General features: G+C 33.7%; 1 protein-coding gene across 11 annotated transcripts in view; it reads right to left on the bottom strand.

Moving 5' to 3' along the window:
- The window catches only part of Naaladl2 (N-acetylated alpha-linked acidic dipeptidase like 2), a 1,233,816-nt gene that overhangs the window by 299,478 nt on the left and 911,657 nt on the right, over positions 1–22,681 (bottom strand). For all 11 annotated transcript variants that reach the window (XM_063229030.1, XM_063229028.1, XM_063229032.1 and 8 more), the window contains one exon: positions 836–979. In XM_063229030.1, the coding sequence (XP_063085100.1) occupies positions 836–979 (144 nt within the window). The remainder of the gene's footprint in view (positions 1–835; positions 980–22,681) is intronic.

Genomic DNA, 22,681 nt, shown 5'->3' with positions numbered 1-22,681 from the left:
AAAATATCCAGACCTTTTGAAAGCTTATTCAAAACATTTTTTTCAATGTTTGTATTGTCAACAGAATAACAAAAGAGATCAAATGCTGCTGCTGGATATCCCAGATCTGGTCACAAAAGACAAAGCCCTTAAGTGGTAGTTCATAGTAACCACAGAAAAATTTAACAATATTTAAGAGGGTCTCTGCTTTAGAACTCTAATGCTGAGGCTCGAGGCAGGAATAAGATGCAGCGGATGGCTTTTATCCCACCACAGGTAGCTTAACTGCTTTCGCTTATCCAGCGTGGTCCAACAAGATCTGACAAACTGCATCGCTGTAGAAAAAGTATCTCCTGGGCTATGATGCGTATAGAGGATTTTTTTCTTTAGTCACTTGCAAGAATCAGGCTTTAATGCATTATACTGAAAGACTTCATACCCCAGATAGCTGCCTGCTGTCCACTGAATCTTGGCAGGCAATAATACTGTTGAAACTGGGAAGCTATGTTAAGCTATCTATCTGAAACTGGGAAGCTATGTTAAGCAGATTTTTGGGTATGTACAAAATGCTTTATTTTTAAAGCTGCTTTTCTTTGTAGCAGTTTAAAATGCTTTCTCTCTCTCTCTCTCTCTCTCTCTCTCTCTCTCTCTCTCTCTCTATTTTAAAACTCTTAGTTTGTTCAACTTTCAGTCTTCACCAAAACTACTTTGCAAAAATGTTCCTATATTTTTCCCCTCACCAAAGGTCAATGCTTCTAGAAAAATAATCTTATTTTTGTCAATTTAAGAGCTTTTCTTTAAATTATCACAGCTCTTACAAAAACTACAGTACACAGAAGAACATTAAACACCTTACCATTGTATGGAAGTTCCAGAGGAGTGCAGATACCATTTTTGGTTCCAGCTATAGGTGAAGAGATAAGTTTTGCAGCAAGAGATGAAGAAATGGGCTGTACTAACAGAGAAGTGAGGTTTGGTCGACTTTGTCTAAAGCTTCCATCTGTATTCAAAAGAGAAAGGAAGAAGATCCTTAGTAACTCTATATTAAAAACAAAGAGAAGTTCAACAAAGAGAAGTTCTTTGTAATAAGTATTTAGATGATGACATAAATTTATACTTATTCATTTATTTATATACTCTTTAGTCATAGTTTGGCTACCTATTAAAATGATTTGAGGTGCTTCCTAAAAATGTTGCCTAAATACAAGTATATGAGCTTGCTTAAAATGTCATTTACTTAGCTGCCCGGTTAATACTATAATGGACCAAAGGAATGAAATATCATAAATCCACAGAGTCCAAGACAATAGACAGTAATATGATTTCAGAACTTGGAAAGTAGACGAATCAGTGTCAGCTAACAAAACAGAAATGAAGTGGCCAAAACCTGACCTGCAGCTAGGAAGCAAAGAAGCAAGATAGTTTATATCACAGAACCAGAAAGGCTTAGAAATTGGCAATGGCAGCTGCTTCTATAGGGCCAGTGGGTAAAGGCAGGGCTGGATACAGGAGGCTGTGATGAACCCTAACTGCAAATCTGGTCAGTGTGAACGTCTTCACACAAGGAAAGAACAGTGTGATGCTGATTAGCAAAACATCAGATACAATCGTATATGTTATGCTTAAAGCAGAATGGTGTTATGATTGCTGAATCTTCAGATATTTTATATGCTTGGCATCCAGTTAATTCTCTTCGGATGAAGCAACTGAAGATTCATTCGTCATTCAAGTCAACAGAAACTATAAAAATACTGAACATCACGAGCTGTTACAATAAAACAATTTACCTAAGTTGACCTATGTTGAAGCTTGCTGTTAAATAAATCTCACCCATATACAACATTTGAAATCTGTTTAATTTTGCCTTATGTCAGCCAATGATTACACCGGTGTCATAGCCCAGTGAGGACAAGAGGAAGAGTCGAGAAACTGAGAGGACAATTACCAGGAGAAAAAAATTAACAGGAATTAACAAGGATGTACGTGTCTGCTAGGATAACAAAAGACTATTAACAATAAAGTCAAGGGAAAGATTTGAAAACTTTATATATATTCACCTGGGAATATAGCTCAGTGGAACAGCGACTGCCTGACAAGCATGAGGTCCCAAATCTGATTCCCAGTACAAATAAAACAAAACAACAACAAACCAATGAAATTTTAGGGGGCCTCAGTTTGTGAAGAAAGAAATGTAATAACCAATGAAAATAATACTTAACTATTCATTATAAGTACTACTTTTTAGTAGTGCTTATATTATTATTTTATTTTAAAATGAAAGAGAAAAAAATATGATACAGAATTTCAAAACAACATAATAGGAGATTAACAATGGATAATATATTGCATATTATTATCTTCAAAGTAGTTATTTATATTTTAAGATATAGACATAAAAATGATCAAGCAATGAAAGCACAAATTGTTCTTTTTGATGAACTAACAGAGATTGGTAGTACAATTATCTGTCATATATACAGTTGATTCTTTTTGGAGAAAAGAGAAATAGGAAAAAGACAAGAGTGATATATGTGGAGATTTGTCAAAGGTAAGTCTATATCCATCAGCGTGGTGAGTCAGTATAATGGATAAAACAGAAAAATAATGAATACATCTAGGCATGTTATTGAGAGAGGATGGGGAGGTTAAGTATAAAACTAAGTGATAAATAAAGATGTTAAAAAAAAGCAAGCAAATATTTGCTTTAGGGAGATAATGAAAGGGAAGAGGAAGGATGAAAAAGTAGGTACTGACACTCCTATAAATTAAGCTTCATAGAAATGTTAACCAAAAATCTATGTTATTCTATATCTTTGAAAAAATAAACACTACACAAAAATAATCAGAGGAAGCAATTACAATACTATAGCAAGACTCAGGGTAAAGAGGATGGAGAAAATACACTGAATTGTCTTAAAAAACAATGAAGAAATATTTAGCTGAATTATTTTTATTGATTTTGAAAAAGAAGTACGCAATGAATGTCTATCATGCAGCCATTAATGCTTCAATCACAGTGTTACATTTTTCAGAACTTTTATTAGGGAAAATAATTGCTAAAGATTTTCTCAGAATAGGGGCTGGGGATTTAGCTCAGCGGCATAAGCACCTGCCTTACAAGCAGGCAGTTGTGAGTTCGATCCCCAGTACAGATAAAAAGGAAAAAGACAAAAAAAAAAGAAAAAGACAAGATTTTCTCAGAATTGAATATGATAGAACTGCAAGGGGTGCAGAGTCCAATGATACTGGTAGCCAGGCTCCAGGAGGCACAGTATAAATGAAAAAAAAAAAAAAAAAAAGTTTCAACAGGGTTTCCTTAATTTATTATCTAGAAAACCACAAGGCTAAAATGATATTTAGCCTAGGCCTGTGACAGCTGTGGAAATCATGGTTTTGAGGAAAACAATAACAAAGATTTAAGCTTAGCGTCAGTTCTTTTACGCGAGCACAGTGCTGGTCTCATAATTTAGTAACCCCTCCTATGGATCCAAGACACTGTGTTTTGACCACAGTGTAGTTCGCCGCTCCCCAACCATTTTCATGTCACCCTACTATGACTGGCTGTATAATTTTCAGGGCCTGCAGCAAAATGACCGCATGAGATTGCTTGTTCAAAAAGTATGAAGAATTTCAATACGGCAATAGCAGAGCGTTAAATCAAATGTGGGGCCTCTGAGAGAAGGAGCTTTGCAAGAATCCACAGGTCACTTGTTCATGAGCCAGGCTCCACATAATCCACATAAAAGAGGCTCATAGTCATATAGCCTGCTGTGACAAACGGAGAGGGTTTTGCAGACCTCACGGAAGCTATTCTCAGTCCCAAGTGACATCCCTGGATCACCTGCTCCAGGCCATGCCTGGGGCCAATGTGACTCATCACATCGGCCAATGACCAACGTGTCTAAGAAAGACAACGCACAGCATAGTAACCATCTCTCTCTGGTCCTCCGTGACGGGTATCGCCTTGGCACGTGTACTGCGCATGGGCCAACTAAACAGTATTTCCAAGCCGTCTGTTGCTTTTTAAGGATGTGAAGTACACACATACATTTTCAATACAAAGCAAAACATCTTGAGAAGTGTTCATGCATGTGGCTACTGACATATTTCTAATACCAAGTGAAATGGCTTAAGGTACTGCATGATTTCATTGCTCCCCAATTCAAACTTTACATTCCAAATAAAATTTACTGTCATTCACACATTCAGGCTAAAACTTAGTAGGTCCCTCCGTGCTCTGTAGTTTACATCTCCCCTCTTTTTACTTAAGTCCTTCATGCCACTTGTAATTCTCACTCATCACATGCATTTTACGTGTCTAAATTATACACCTTCTTCAAAGCCAAAGTCTAAAGCCACCTTCTACATGAAGCTCTCTGAGATTCCCACAGGACTGCGTGATGCTTCTGCACCTTTCTGGCACTCTTTGCCATTTCCAAGTAGCACGATCACTGTGTGAAAGCACTTGGTTTCCTTACATCTCTCTTCCTCTGGCAAAACACTCTAATTTTGAGAAGAACAGGATCATGTTATCCATATTATATGACAAAGGTGCCTAAAACATTCTCAGGAACAAAGCAGGAGATGAGTAATTGGTAAAAAGAAAGGAATCCACAGTTGTTTGAAAAGTACTTCAAATGCTTCCATCTTACTAATCTTCTGAATGCCTCTAAAATGGATCGGGGAAACACTGAAGAAGACTTTAAGATTCTCTGCATAACATACAGCCTGGTGACTCCTTCTCAGCTTACTGCTACCCACCCTCAACTGATTGTCAAATGACTTCCACAGCTAATTTATTCCCATTACCTCACTGGGTAACCTTGTTCTACAATCACCTTTTGTAAACATGTTTATGTAAACCAGATTATCTTCAAGATATATTTATCAATCAATAAAAAATCAATAATTGCATTGAATTTTTCTTCAGAAAACCTTGGTTAGCATATAAAACAATGTATTTAAAAGTTAAATATGAGTAAATCCTAAACCATAATTGATCATATCGTTGACTGTTTGGTTCAGCAGACTAATAGACTTGCATTAGTTTTGAAATATCTGAAGTAAGTGGTTCATTAATTTTACACATTTACCTTAATGGAGATTTGATAAACAGTTCTGACCTGATACAGATACTAAAAGTAGGATCTTAAAGGACACTAAGATTGAATGATAGAGAGTACAGTTAAAACCATCTGTTGAAAAAGAGCTGAGGGAAGAATTTAATTTTCTTATATTACTAACAGACACCAAATATAACTAATATGTATACCATTTTTATTCAGTTTTATTTTAAAGCATATGGAAGAATTATAAAAGATTATTAGAGCATGTAATATATACTATTTTGTCAATAATGATTGATGTCAACTTTTATTTTAGTAGATAGCCTAGATCTTCATTCTCTGCAGTTGTTATAATCTAATGATTAAAACAGACCCATCCAACCAATAATTCAATCCCTGTTACAACGCCATACATGTAGTATAATGAGGAATTTGAACATAGAGACTCCTAAGTCTGATTTTTCCATTAACATACTGTTTGAAATGTAACAAATAATTTCACTATAAAAATATCATCATTCCACTACTACTATTCCTGAACTACCAGGTGGACCAGGGAGGGCCTTAAGTACACTGATTTGTTGAGAATAGATATACTATATCAGCTCAGAAATAGACAATCTATCACTGTGGGAAACATTTAGAAGAAACTAAGTAAAAAGAGTAAAATGCTTTCTAACTGTAGATATTTAATAATTTTTGCTTTACATTTTTCAAACTTCTGATGCCTACTTCAACCATATCTGCTTATGGTTGTGAAGAACAAAATGAGTGCTAGTACTTGTGTTTGTGTGTACGTGTGTGTGTGTTTGTGTATGTGTATATAACCCTGACATCCCTACAACTCAAGTAGAGTGAGTAGAGGGGTACATTCAGTGTGCAGCCCCTGGTTAAGCAACAGTCACATGACAGGTCACTCATCAGAGAGGCAGAATTGCAGGTCCTCTCAGAGGCCTGAATCAGAATCTATAGTCTAATAAGATCCCCAGGTGATTCATATGCATAGCAGATAAGCACTTGCCTAAATCAGTATATATTTTTTCAGAGAAAAATTTACATAATTTTCACAGCAATAAAAATATTTAAAAACTAGGACAAAAGGGACGGAAACAGTATTTGCATTCCCTTACTGAAAATTAAAGATGACAGAACTTTTGACTGTATCTCTAAAGCTCAAACCAACAGTTCTTTCAGCTTTTTTCAGAATGCATAAGAAGTCTGTTTATAAGCTAAACTGAAATAACAAGTTTAAAATGGGCTGAGAGCATTTTGTTTTTGTCCTTTTCTCAGAGATGAATTTGGTCATTCAAACATCAAAATTACATTTGTGACACTTTATTGCAGCAATGAATAAATATTACAATAGCTAACTGATTTGAATTTTTTTCTTGACTTTCAGCTATTATAATTTAAGACTGTTAAAGAGCAACCAACTAAAAGTATAAACACTGCGCACTTACCAGAACACCAAAAAATCATAGAACTCAAAGAGCAGAGATTTAAAAGATTTTATATGGAACTTTTATGAAAAAATACCAAATAGTCAAACGAACAAGCCGATATTAGTGATGTTAAAAAGAAATGTCAAAGTTATCTTGCTCCTCTTCTATAGATATTTTCACGATAAATGAATACTAGAAATGAAATAATTCTCTGATCTTATTTTTTGTCTATTTCTGGTTTTTGACATGGGAATGCTGACACAAAAAAGAGAAACTATCCTGGCGTCCAGACACTTACCTGGCCTTTCCTCTGCCTCACTGATAACTTATCCCTGAGAACTTTTTCACTTCTTTTGAAATCATTAACACAGCATATATATATATATATATATATATATATATATATATATATACAATGACATGAATTAAACAAAAATCTTTCTCATCTTAATGTAAGAAGATGATTTTTAGAATCTCCATGGTCTCATCTAAGTAGTAAGGAGTGTTCTAGCTCAACTACTACTCTTGTTTAGAATAGGAGATACAGGATATATGAAATCTTTGGACAGGTTTTGTTTTCTTAATTTATAATATTTCCTATAAGTCTCATTAAAATCATGTTTAGTCACATGCAAAACTGTGATTATTGTTATAGTGATGGTTTTATTGAGGAGAGAAACCTGGGGGAGAAAAATATACTCTTAAACATACGGGGCCATAGCTCAGCAGTGTAAGTGCTTGTCGAAAATGAGGTGATGCGTTTGATCTGCAGGACCAAAACAAACAAACAAACCCCATACATTGCAAGGAAATCCTTTCAATTAATAGGTCACAAAACAGTTAACAGCAAATGCTTGTACACAGAACTCCAGTCATTCCAGTGGTAAATATTCTATTGCTAATTCTTCCTCTGAATTTTCATGCACTAAAATTTTCTTATGAAGAAGTTGTATAATTTTGTGAGTGTAATTTAACAAACTTGTTTTAGATCTGTATTTCCTCAACATATTTTGTGAAGTAGAACCCAACTCATATTAAAAGAGTAGTGGAGGGTTGGGGGAGGGAGGGAGAGAAAGAGAGAGACAAATGAGAGAAGGGTCTAAAGTAACGCTTTGCCTATTTTCTTTTTACTAAGGAAATATCTTTCAGTATATTGAAAGTCTTCTTTGAAGCCACAATAAAAGCTATACTGGCACAGAAAAAGACATGGTTCTTCTTCTAGTATAATACTAATGGTCCTGTTATTAAACTAAGGTGTTCTTAAAGGACAAGAATGGGAAGAGTCTTTGTTGGTTCCTACATGTAGGACATCAAACAATACTATGCAACGCTATCTATTAAAAGCTTTTACACAATAATGCATTTTGAACAAAATTCTTGATTATTCACATTGATTTAAATTTTCTTTTTAGTTCCTTTATTTAATCTCCATAACAATTCAGTAACATTATATTTAGCATTATATGTAAAATTTTTTTTTTGTCACTATTAGTCAACAATGTCAATTTTTTTAGAGAAAGTAATAAATGAATGTGGAAAGAGAAGAAAAATTTTTTCCAGAGCAAAAACAGAGCTATGAAACAAACAAACAAAAAATGCAAATGAATAACCATCACATCTGTGTCCCATGAATTATTAAGCTTTGATTAATATGTAAATAATGAAGATGTCTTTGGAATTTGCCCATTTGAATGACATAACCATAGTATATTTATAATGCTAGTTGACACATGGTATGTCCTAGGATTGAATCCAAATATTTAAGTACAGGATGATGACCAAAAATTGCATTGCTTTTCATTAAATTTTATAAGATAATATAACAGGAATTATAAAAAAGCAGAATTAAATGGGCTGCTGTAGGGCAATAAGGGGGTGAAAATTCAAGTGGCCATCCTCAAATAGAGATTACTATATATACTACAAATTAATGCTAGAATAATATAGTTTATTACAGAGGGTTTTAAGGACAATTAAGAAATGTGGGGTATATTAAATAGATTCTGGAGGACTTTTACAGGATTTTGAGTGTAGTACTAGTCCCATAAAAGAAAATTTAGTCCGAAAGTCATATGCACAACAGAATAGACCTGGTGTAGAAAATTTAATAAAGCTAACAAAACATAGACCCCATTTGAATCAGGCAGAGAGGCTGATACTAGGTGTATATTATCTCACTCTATTTCTATATTTTATATAACGATATAACTGTTTAAGCTACACTAATTATTATCTCCATTTTATAGAAATAGCTCTAAAGTTTCAAAATAGATGCACAAAGTTATCTGAGTGGTAAGAAATAGCTATTACTTGCACTCCAAAATTAAGGTTATGGAGCCAGTTCCCAGTGGCATTTTTCCAATGAGGAATAAATGTCTGTATGAAGTAGGATGCCTTTTAAAGCAAGAAAGGTAAAGATCTTTATTGAGCTGCTTTTAGTTATTATAAAAATCATGGAGATAAGTGCCCTAAAAGGAGAAAAGCTTTATTTTGGCTCACAATTTTGGAGGATGAGGTCCCTGATTGATCAGGCCTACTATCTTGGAGCTCAAAGCAGCCCTTCAGGTGCAGCAGAGAAAATCTGCTCCCTTTGGGACCAGGAAGCCGAAGAGGCAGAGACAAGGACTATCCCCTTCAAGGAAGTGCTCCTGATAACTTCAGGTACTTTATTTAATTATTTATTTTATTTTAAAGAGATTAAGATAAAAGAGGACAAAACAAAGCAGATCAGAACAATGTAAGCAACACAGTATTTCACCACAAGACAACCCAATATGTCAGTAGTTATCATAATATCTCTTTCCTTGAAATAGTTGCATATACCTTCATAATAGTATCAAACATAGCAAAGTAGTATAAAACCATTAAAGAGAATGAAAGTATTACAGGGCATTCAGAACCAAATAACAGAAAATGAACATGCCTACTGTATTATCTCATTTTCCATAGAAAATTTGTTTATACTATCACACATAATAAAATCCAATAAGTTACAACAAGATAGAACCAATGGAAACAGAAGAACAAAAGCATGGTAGGACTTCAAAACAAAATGATATTAAATCAGCACTGGCTATTATAATGTCTTGTGTTTTTTCAAAATAGTTGTTCATACCATCACGGAAAATAAAATCAAACAAACCAGGAAAAAACCACTCCAACTAATGAAAAGGAACATTATAAGGCTCCAAAGCAATGGATCGGGGAATCATGATTACCATAATATCTTATGTACTCTTACCGTTTCTTACAATAGGGAGACTATACAGTATTTATAAATGTGAGTTTGATTTATTTTACTTATGAGTATGGTCTCAAGTTGCATCCATTTATTTATAAATATCTCAATGTGATTATTCTTTATAGCTGAGTAGTACTCATTGTATAAAAATACCACAACTTTTTTATCCATTCCTCAGTTGATGGACATTTAAGTTGTTTCCAAGATCTGGCTATTACAAATTGGGCTGCTATAAACATGGGCCCACATACATCACTGTGATATGATGCTTTCAGTTCTGGGAATACGCCTAGAAGTAGAATAGCCGGATCAAATAGGACTTCCAATCCCAGCTTTTGGAGAAATCTCCAAACTGACCTCCCCAGTGATTGCACCAGTCTAGATTCCCACCAACAGTACAGGAGCGCTCCTTTTCCCCACAGCATCTCCAGCATTTGTTGTAGGTAGTTTTCTTGATCCTGGCCATTCTTCACTCACTGAGTGAGCTGAAATCTCAATGTTGCTTTAATTTGCATATCTATAATGAGAAATGATGATGAACATATCTTCATGTACTTATTTGCCATTTGTATTTCTTCATTTGAGAACTGTATATTCATCTCAGATGACCATTTTTGGATTGGGTCTTTGAATTTCGGGGATCTGATTTTTTTTAAATTCTTTACATATTTTAGAAAGAAATCCTTTGTCTGAGGGACAGTTCACTAAGACCTTTTCCCAGTTTGTGGGTTTTCTTTTCACTATGCTGGATATTTCTTTTGACATGCAGAAACTTTTTAATAAGACGTGATTATTGATTCTGTGAAGTATTTCCCATGCGGTTTGATTCCTATTCATGAATTCTCCACCTACCCCTATGTCTTCAAGGTTTTTACCCAATTTGTCTTCCAACAGATTTAGTGTTTCTGTTTTAATATTCATATCTTTGATCCATTTAGATTTTAGTTTAGTACATGTTGATAAGCATGGGTCTAGTTTTAGTTTTTTGGCATGTGGAGAGCCATTTTATCCAGCACCATTTATTACAGAGACTGTTGTTCTTCGAGTGAACATGTTTGGCCCCTTGATCAAAGATAAGGTTGTTGAGTGTGTTTGTAGTTGTGGTTGCATCTTCTAATCTATTCCATTGATCTTTAGATCTGTTTTGATTCCAATACCATGTTGATTTTATTATAGTTGCTTTGTAGTATAACTTCCAAGTCAGGGATTGTGATGCCTCCTGCTTTGCTTTTTTGCTTAGAATTGTCTTTGCTATTGTAGGTCTCTTCTGGTTCCAGATGAATTTTAGGGGTGATTTCTCTAGATCTATGAGGTATGTTGGTGGTATTTTTATTGGGATTGCAATGAATCTGTATAACAGTTTTGGGAGAATGGCCATTTTCACAATATATATTTTTACTATCCATGAACAAGGAATGTCTTTCCATTTTCTGAGATCCTCTTTGATTTCTTTTTTCAGGGCATTATAATTTATCCTATATAGATCTTTTGTGTCTTTCATGAGATTAATTCCTAAGTATTTCATGGTTTTGGATGCTAGTATGAAGGATGTGGCTTCTCTTATTTCTCTCTTAGTGATTTTGTTGTTAGTGCATAGGAATGCTATTGATTTTTGAGTATTGATTTTGTATCCAGCTACATTGTTGAATTTATTTATTATGCCTAGGAGACTTTCAAAAGAGTTTTGGGGGTCTTCTATGTAGAGTATCATGTAACTTCAGGTACTTTTACTAGGCCCCACACCTCCAAATAGCTGCAGTCTGGAGATCTTCAGCCTTTAGCAAGTTAGCCTTAAGGAGATATTCAAGTATGAATATTGCGTATAGCAAGATCTGTGGGAAAAGCCTAGAAAAGAAAAACTGCCAAGACAATGAAGAGACTAGGGGCAGTGAAAAACAGAGTAAGACTTCAATCTTGAAATGTAAGACTAAAAGTCTTGTTCATGAAATACACGGGATAGGAAAACTGCCTGGAGTTAAAGTGTCAGACTATTTTAAGTAATTGTATTTAGTATTGAACTGCACTGGACATTTATCAATGTAGATTCTTCATAAATAAACTAAAAAGTTCCTCTCATTTCTTAATAAAAAACAATTCAACAAATACAGTTTTGACTTTTATTGCTTGGTCACAGTTCCCACATTACAGCTAACCCATTGCATATTATAATTGTTTTCTTACAACTTGGCAAATGTCTGCACAATGACATTCCTTAAGCAGCAGTTTCCTGGGCCATAAAATAAGAGAAAAAGTTGCCTAGTCTCTAGCTTGTAGGAAGGCTTTAGGATTAATGAGATACCCATAAAGCACTCTGAGCTCTGCAGAAGAATAGGTACAATGTAAAATGAGCCACATTATTTCTGTAACAAATATTATCCATATATTGTCCAACAGAAGTGAAAAAAAAAAAAAAAAAAAAAAAAAAAAAAAACCTCTGTTGCTCTTTCTGATAGTGCACGTTGCTTTACTGTCATTGCCTTTTATTCTTTTGAGGTTCTCAGATAGAAATAAAAGTATGTGCTGTTTGCCTAACTAGTAGAGTGATCTGAGACCCACAAATCAAATACTAATAGGAAAGTCTGTGATCACTTTCTCACAATACATTTGGTACAAAATGAAATAAAACAGTGACACATTTGCAAGGTTGCTTCAAAGAAAATATAAATCATATGAAAGCAACATGGCTATTTTTAGAACGGGTTATGTTCAAGTCAAATTCATTTTTCAATACACAAAAAGCTATCACCTACTTTCTGAAGTAACCGGACTTACTTGAACTTGATTCAAAGATTATCAAATTATTTCATTTCAATTAAAATAGCAGTGATAACTCTAAGTTTATTAGTTCTCTGGCCACAAATCTATATATAAAACATACTGATCTAATTTTCAGGTTGAATGGTTTTCTATAATCAACAGAAAATTCTAAGACTCAATTAATGTCAGACTAATGTCATAGCATCATACAAAGAAAACAGTTGAAATCTGTGTTTTAGATATTGGCAGGCAAACAGACTGCACATGTGGACTACATTTTAAAATATAGCTTATATAAACATAATTCTAGCTTTTGCTAACTTAATATGTTTAGAAATTTATGCAATATCATGTGGAAAAAAGCCAATGGAAAAATAATAATATATAGAGAACAATGTTATTTATTTACCAACTTTACCTCTAGCTAACATATAGAAATAAAAAAATTCATTATAATAATTTTAGCTGGAAGATAGACTGCAGTTGTACATAATTTGGCTAAAAGTATGAATTAGAATTAAAGCAAAAAGATATTCCTTTTAACAATAAAACTGATATCACTAAATCCTCTGTTGAACAATTCAACTAGATTATATTATCAAAGTGATGCTATCATTTTCAAAAGTAGAACATTGTTCAAGTGTCCAGATCAGCACATATACATATGTTAATACACATACATACATACATACATGCTTAAATATCAATATAGACACACATATACCACTTCATGCATACAAACATACATAACAGAAAGAAGAATATATAACTTAGAATGAAGACTCTCAAAGAATGATTTAAAAAACCCATTATTACAGTTGAAAAGATACATAAAATAATTTCTATTTTTCTTAGGGTTGGAGCTACTAATAACTTTTGGTAAATGTGATTTATTATAAAACTAGGAACACTGCACATAAAGCTAATGGACATGTGAATCACATGCTATGTCTCAGTCCCTCACACTAGTAGGGTGCACTCTTTCTAATATAGTACTTCTTAAGTGTCACGTTCTTTCATATATGTAAAAATTTGCTATACCTTTATAATAGTATTTCATTTTAAGTCATATATATGCACATATTTGTGTGTATATATATATATATATATATATCAGTAGGCATTTATTTTTCATTCAACAAACACCTTAAAACATTTTCATGTAAATTTCCTGAGGTTTATTATATTCATTTTGAATGATATAAGTATTTCATAATTCTCACATTTTAATTTATTTAACTTATTTATTTATAATTGTGCTACAATTATAATCAAAAGTTTCATTAGTAGCCTCATATTTACTTGCAGATATATAATGGTTTTTCTAATGGTGCTATAGTGAAATAGATTTCAGGTTAGAAACATATGTAGTTTTAATTTTCAGACATCCTAAAAAATTATTCTCTAAAGAGTCTGCACTTATTTGTACTCTCATCATCACGATAAAATAAGACACCCAGGATCCGAGTAAAGAGGAAGCAGCATTTACAGACAGCTCCAGGACCAGCACGAAGGTCAGTCAGTGCCTGCTACAGGAGCTGGCAGAGACACCAACCACTAGAACACAACTTACACATGATGGTAGACAGGTAAACACAGGAATAGGGAAAGTGGACTAAGAAGTGAACCTGCCCCTCAATAAGAGCACTGCTCTCAGTGCAGTCTGAAGACAACACCATTCTGCGAAATGTATAATATCTTCTCAAGAAGAAACAATTCAGGTGGTGACAGCTGGGTGTTCTTCCTAGACACATGTCTGCTGGCCAAATCAAAGCAAGAGCCTGTGATAATAACAGAAAAATACTTCCCTATTCACAGCTTCTGCCTCCAGCTCATGTCTGGAAACAAACATTCTGTGATATACACAAAAATTTTCAAAATCAACCAGGGGATATCTACAGCTGGACACTGACCCCAGAGTCTATTGCCTGTTGTGTAGGCCAAGTGGCTTGTTTTTCCCTCTGAAACACAGAGAAGAACCTGAAACAATAGCAGCAAAGTGCTTCCTAGTTACTAGGCTCTATTCCAGTATAGGACTGAACACTGAGCTATTGTATGAAATGCACAAATCTTTTAGGGAATGTGACCACAGGAGTGGATGCCGTCCTACTCCAGTCATCATTACCCTCTGTGCCAACTCAGTCAAGTGATTCTCCCATTAGGACGTGGTCCAGAGTAGGAGATAACAACGGGAGATAATTACTCCATTTACCTACTCCATGGGATCCATGAACCAAACTGAAACTTGCCCAGCTCCCACAAGACTAAAGTGGTGGATGCTGGGAGCAGAGCAGCATGAAGGAATTTCACTTGGCTTTTCTTCTGAGGGCAACACGGGCCAGAGAGATTCTCAGGGAATTGAGTCAGGGCTAGAAGTGGATGGATGGATCACATAATCTTGGTCTGGTCTTCTGCTTCCCTGGCACTGGGGACAGGGGATGCCAGTGACAGAGAGAAACTCAGAGTGTGGCGAAGACCTGTATGTGGAGAGAAACAGTCTATGGTGGCTGAGACAACCTCTGCTCTGACCATGGGGATCTTTGCAGACTGAGAAAAAGGAGCTAGGAGCTCCAAAGATGCAGTGAGAAGAACAAGACAGAGCTAAATCACCAATGACTAATTCACTGATGAGTGCAGCATCTCCATGATCCAATGACTCCCCAAACACGAGACGTATGGGGACATTTTAGATCTAAATCATAACAAGTAGATGCACTCAAATTTAGCAAGCTAAACTTCAAACAAAATGTAGTCAGAAGAGATCAAAGGGCCACTATATAATAAGGGAAGAATTCATCAAGAAGAGATAACCACACACACACACACACACACACACACACACACACACACACACACAATTTCATGAAATAAATAATACTTGACATAAAAAGATAGACCTGAATACAATCACACACCTTATTATCACAAATTCAACTAGACAAAAATCAACAGAAACATCAGAATTCAACCACAACGTAGATAAAATAGACCTTACCAAATTCTATAGAGTATTTAATCAATCAGCAGGATATATTTTCTTTTCAGCACACTATGGAACTTCTTCTATAAGACTATATTATAGGTCCTAAAGCAAGTTTCAATAAATACAAAACAATTGACATCATCTTATTCACCCTATCAGATCATAAAGGAATGAAACTAGAAATAAGGAGCAAATGGAACCACAGAAACTACACAAACACATGGAGATTCAGTAATACCCTCATAAATGATCAATGGCCCACTAAAGAAATCAGGGAATAAATTTACAAAAAAAAATCCTAAGCTCAAATAATACTGGAAATGTTGCATATTACAATCTGGAGCACAATGAAAGAAATTCCAAGAAGAAACTTTACAACTATGAGTGCCAACATTTGAAAAGCAGAGTGAGCCCAAATAAACAACCTAACAATACATCCCAAGGTCTTGAAAAAGCAAGAACAAACCAAACCCAAAAATAGTAGAAGGAAACAAATTTTAAAGTTCAGAGTGGAATGTAATTAAACTGAAACTTAAAAAAAAGTACTAAAGATTAACATATCAAAGAGTGGCTGCTTTGAAAGAAAGCAATATTCTCAAACCATAGTCAAACTGAACCAAGCACAGAGAAAGTCCAAATTAATACAATTAAAAGTGAAAAAGTCAAAACTTTTACACACAACACTTAATTTCAGAATATCACCAGAAATTACTTTTAAAATTTGTATTTCAACAAATTGGAGAATCTGGAAGAAATATATATAATACTAGAAACATATGACTTTGTAAAATTGAACCAAGAAAATATATAAAATCTAAGCAGATCAGTAACAAGCAATAAGATTGAAATGGTGACTATAGGTTTTCCAACTAAGAAAAGCCTAGACCAGACAGACTCATGGCTGGATTCTACCAGTACTTTAGAGAAGAACACCAATCTTCCTCATACCTCTTCATGTTATAAAAGTGGAAGCTATCCTCCCAGATTCATTATCTATAAAGCCAGCACTACCCTGACACTGAAGTCAAATAAGAAGTCAAAAAAAGGAAAACTAGAGTCCATTATCCTTGATGTACAAAGATATAAACTTCTCAGTAAGATCTTCACAAACAGAATTCAACGTCACATCGAAAAGACCATACATCATGAATAAGTTGTTTTTAACCGAGGGACATAAAAATGGCTCAACATATGTAGATCAATAAATGCAATACACTACAGAAGACCAGGGATCATATTCACATGAACATTTCCATAGATGCTGAAAATGCCTCTGACAATATACAACAATGCTTTATAATAAAAAACTCGTTGAAAAGTTGGATTGCAGCACTTTATGTAAAAATGATAAACCAAATAAGACAAGCTCAAGCCAGCATTATGCTAAATGGGAGAAATGAAAGAATTCTTGCTACATCTGGAACAAGACAAGGGCATCCACTATTACCACTAATAATCGATATTATTCTAAATATATTAGCCAAAGTACACAGGTAAGAGAAAGAAATAAAGGGGTTATAAACAGGAAAGGAGGAAGATGGATTATCCTTATTTGCACATGATGTGATCCATTAAATAGGAATTAAAAAAACAATAATGAACCCATCAAGAAAGAAAGGAACAAAATTCCATTCACAATAGTTTTAAAAAACCCTGTGGGTCAACCTAATCAAGAAGATGAAAAGACTTGCATAATGATAATCACAGAACTTTGATGAAAGAAATTGAAGAGGACAATAAAAAATGGAAAGATATTCCTTGTTTTTGAATTAGCAGAATTAATATTGTTAAAGAGGCCATAATGCAAAAGCAATCAAAAGATCCAAGGCAACCCTTATTAAAATACCAACAGCATTCTTCACAGCACTAGCAAAAGTAACTTGGAATTTTATTAGAAATTAGAAAAGACCCAGAAAAGCCAAAGCAATCCTGAATAAAAAAAGGACTCCTAGAGACATCATCATAGGGTAAGCTATGCTATAAAGCCATATGTCAGAAAAAAATCTACACAATAATGGTTAAAAAAAAAAAAAAAAAACAAACAAAAAAATAGAAATGCAGACCAGTGGCATAGAATATAAGATGCAAAATCAAATCTAAGCTCTTAAACTTTCTGATTTTTGACAAAATTAAACCTAACAAATGGTGCTGGCAAAACTTAAGATCCACATACATTAGATCCCTATCTCTTGCCCTATACTCAAATAATATAAAAATGAACCAAAGATTTAACTATAAAATGACAACATTGAAATTTCTGAAAGACAACATGGGGAAACCTTGGAAACGGTAAGTTTAGGCAGAGATTTCATGAACAGAAATTGGAAAACACAAGAAATAATATCAAGAATCAAAAAACATTTCATCCACAGCAACACACACACACAATATATATATATATATATACATATATATATACATATATATAAAACCCATAAACAAGACTACATCAAATTAAAAATCTTTTACATGGCAAAGAAAGCAACTCAGTGAAGAAACAACACACTGAATGAGAGAAAATCTCTGCTAGCTACTCTTGTGACAGAGCATTAATATTTTAATATGTAAAAAACTTTTAGAAAACCCATATTACAATGACCTCAATAAGAAAGTAAGCAAATAAGTTAAATAGATATTTATCAAAAGACGTTCAAATGGTCAAAAAGTAATTGAAAGATGTTCAACATTAGTAGCCATCACAGGAATACAAATTAAAAATTCTTTGTGCTTCATCACAATGAGTATAGCTATCATCTTTCAGCTTTTTTACATGAGAGAGACAATATGATATTTACACTTGCGAGTCTGATTTATTTCACTCATGAGAATGGTCTCCAGTTGGATCCATTCACGGATAAAAACCTGAAGTGTATACCCTTTATAGCTGAGTAATACTCTATTATATAAAAACACAACATGTTTTTGGCCATTCCACAGTTGAGGAGCATTTGTTTCCAAGATTGAACTGTTGTTAATTGTGCTGCTATAAACATGGGTGCACATATATCACTATGCAATAATGTTTTGAAATCTGGAAAAATATCCAGAAGGCGAATAGTTGGTTTGAATGGGACCTCCAATCCTAGTTTTTGAAAAATTGCTCAAAAGCAAAGAACAACGGGATAGGGAAAAGGAGAAAAAAAAAAAAAAAAAAAAGAAAGATTTTAGATAGATAGGCAGATATATAGCTAGCTTGCTAGATAGATAGATGGATGGATAGGGAGGGAGGGAGAGATATAAAAGATAGAGAATGTATTATATACATATATATACATACATATACATATATATATATATATATACACAAAATAGATAACCCTACTACTAATCTCAAAAAGAGTTTCTGTTTTCATTGCTCAATTGTTTGATCATTTTTTCATTACTACATTTTGTAATCTGCACAACTATTTTGAAGAGAACAGTATGCAATATATTAACCATTGTTAATCTATTATTTTGTTTAGAAATTCTTTGTCATCATTTTATTCTTTTCTTGTACTTGTTGGTTCAAAAAAGGAATAAAGAATTCAGAAAAAGAAACAGGGCCAGGGATTTAGCTCAGTAGCTTAAGTGGCTGCATGGCAAGGGTAAGAAACCGTGGTTCCAAAATAAATAAATAAATAGATAAATAAAATAAAGAAACACTAAATGCTGGCAAAGATATGGTAAAAAATGATTCCTCTACAATGTTGGTGAAAATATAAAGCGGAGCTTATGTGGAAATCTGTATGTAATTCCTCAAGAGAGTAAACATAAAAATATTACCTAACCCACTGTTATCACTTGGACTATCTCAAAAGAATAAATTTTCAAAATGCTCATAGTATAGTGATACATAAATACTCATGTTTACAGTGGTACAATTCACAATAACTGAGCTGTAGAACAGCCCAGATACCTGCATCAGAGATGCACAACCTTTCAAAGCTTTAACTGATAAACAGCTTGCTGTAGCACACATGCTACATACCCATCACCACTATCCAAGATGAACAGGTTAAAACTATATCATACACAAACCATGGAATATTACTCAGTCACAAAAACGTCCTTGTGGCGTTTGCAGCAAAATAGATGAAAGTAGAAACCATCAAGGTAACCGAAACCAGTCAGACTCAGACAGTTTATGTTTTCCCTGATGTGAGAATTATGTAACTAACTAAATAAATAAAAAATACAAGAAAGGACAGAAATCAAGGAGATAGATAGGAGAGGGAGGAAAGAGAGAACAATAGGGTTGAAAATGATTAAGGTATCTTTTAATACATGCACCAGTTTTTCCAAAATAAACCCAATGATCATGCAATATTCACAAGTGCTAATAAAGTATAATTTTAATAAATGACAGGACACATTCCTTATTGTCTCAAAACCTAAACAAAAGAAACTGCATATGTGAAAAGTCTGGATTAAAAAAGACATTTAAGGGGCTGGGATTTAGCTCAGTGGCATCAGTGCCTGCCTTGCAAACAGGCAGTCGTGAGTTCGATCCCTGGTACCGATAAAAAATGAAAAAGAGAAAAAAAAAGACATTTAAGGAAATGGAAGAGGCCAAGCGGTGCAGTGGTTCAGACTGCAGTGGTATAGAAAAAGTACGGAGAATAAAGTACCATATTTTAGCCCTTGAAACACACATTGTTTTAAGAAGAATACAATTAACAAGTTCTGTTTACCTGAAGGAGTTTCTTAAAAATTTAGAAAATTAAAGAAATTTAAAAAGTTGCAGAGAAGGAAGATTTTCTGTTTTAAAATTTATTTTAATTGTTATATAAAACACACAAATTATGCATATTAGTTGGGTAATGCAATATTTGATATACTTACACAACTGCATAATGTTTACCTATTTGAAACATACTTGTCTCCTCAAAAGTTTACCTATCCTTTGTGATAAAATCTTTCAAATTCTTTTCTTACAGCTTTCTGAAATGTTTGGTACATTATTGCTATCAATAGTCAACCCTCTGTGCAATACCATACCAGCATTTCAATAACTTTATGTTAACATTCTGTGTCTGTGGTATGTCCCTGTTCCTTTTAAAATAATATGAAAATAGCATCTTATTAACCATGTACTGTCTTATCCCTTTCTCTCTATCCCTCTCTAGAGGAAACCAGAATCATTTAACAGGTTTTCTTAAGACTTTCATTTTATCTTGTGTTTTAATATGTAATTATGAACAATCAAAATCTTAGGTAAAATATTGACTTGGATAAAGACCAGATGGAGATAAATGTTTATGATATATTTAAGTCTATAAAAGCAACAGCAGGAAACAGATTATATATAGAAAAATGCGACATGATCAGACATGAAGTTCTGAAGGCTCATGCAGGCTGGGTGTGCTGGCACATGCCTAAAATGCCAGTACTTGGGAGGGGGAAACAAGGAAGTTCATTGGGAGTTTGAGGGTAACCTAGGGTACATGGTGAGTTCAAGGCCAGCCTGAACTACTCAGTCAGACCCTATTTCTGGAAAAAAAAAAATGAAGCTTATGCTTAAAACATCAGAGAATGCAGAAAATGGATTGGAAACTGCAAGACAGGAAAGAGCGAAGGCATTTAGAAGATGTTACAGTCATCCACATAGTTTGTACAAGATATAAAAAGGAGCTTAGAAATTATAGAGAAATTTGAAAATATTTAGTTTCAAAGTCTCAGAAATAATTACTGAGCTAAAAACATGTAGCCATTAGTAAGAATTAATATTCATTTGACAATGGATAAAAGAAGAATTGAAACTCACTAAAGGTGGGGGGGACCAAGAAGACTGAGAAGCAATGGAGAAAGAGACAGGAATTTAGAAACCATCTAAATAAAAGTGCTAGTTAAATTCTCCTTCCGCTGTATGTGATTACCTAACTCTTGACTCAAACTCATAAGCCACTCCTTAGCTAGCCTCTCAGACAAATCTCCTGAACCCAGAGGATACTGATTTTGCTAGAAAACAAAGAGAACAGGTACTCTAGAAATGTCTGCTTTTCTGAAATGCAGTGAGATCTGAAATCTTACGAAACATGCACACAGCAAGTAAACATTCTTTCATTTCAGTATTATGCAGCGGAGAATCTATCTCTTTGCTTTTCAAAGCTCTTGTTGAACCTTTTCCCCATTTTTAGTCACATGCTAGACATAAAACAGTGAACCCTAAAGCAACTTCGCAGGTTGATATGTAGCCTTGAGCCAAGCAAAAAGGTAATTTCTATAAGGCACAAAAAAAGGTATTGAAGTTTGAGGTAGGCTGGCAATGTTTAAATCTATGAATCTGGGGACAATTACACAGGCATAAATACTAAACATTTAGGGAACTTCACATTTTGCATTAGTGCTCTTCATGTTCTTCATTGTGTGCGTGATTTTTTTAAAAAGTTCAAAACATTGTTTCAGAAAAGAATATTCAACATTAACTCAGAAAAACAGTTCACTTTAATAAGACAGATATTATAAGTCTGTGTTTATAAATTTAATGATCCAGTAGCATGACAAACATTAAGTACATTTGAGTAAGAATGAGAGAAAATTGAATTGCTGTGATATTTTCTGCCTGAAACATGAGGTATCAAATTAGACAAGGTTAGAAAAATATGCCTTTTGGAAAAGATTAGGAAAATATCAGTAATTTAACTGAAAATCATAAAAGGTAGTATTTTAATCTTTCATCTATTTAATGATACATAATATATAATTATGAACTATTTAAAGATATAAAATATTTCAAGTGATGATTTCAAGTAAATTCTTATCTGTAAGTGTTGTGAAATTTTGCATTTTCAAGAAAATTTTGGAACATGTTTTGTAATTTTCTTGCCTGAAGTTAATTTATTAACATGTACATGAGGTATGTATCTACTTTGTGTCAGCAATTACAGTAGAAAATGTAGAGACTGAATTACTTAATAAGTGCATACCAATTTCAGAAACACTATACAAAAATAATGTTTGCAATTTGTTTTATTTTCTATTTTCAAAATAGAGATTTGGAGTCTTTACTTAGAAGTACAAATACCTTAGCAATACGTAAGATGAGAAAAAAAATGGAGAAAACTGCTACAGATAATTTACTTCTACTATCTGTGTTGTTAACTTCTTTCACAAAAACAGTAATGATTCAGAAGTTGAGTCTTTCCAAGTCTTGAGAATTATAAAGTAACTAGAGGAGCATGGACTTAAGAAGTAACTGAGAAAGTCACATTATTTTTCAGGTATAGCTTGA

Source organism: Cavia porcellus, unplaced genomic scaffold (genome assembly GCF_034190915.1).
Source record: "Cavia porcellus strain 051 isolate PalLab524CR breed Dunkin Hartley unplaced genomic scaffold, mCavPor4.1 scaffold_17, whole genome shotgun sequence".
NCBI lineage: Eukaryota > Metazoa > Chordata > Mammalia > Rodentia > Caviidae > Cavia > Cavia porcellus.
Note: the sequence above shows the minus strand (reverse complement) of the source record. Positions and strands in the feature narration are given on the sequence as shown.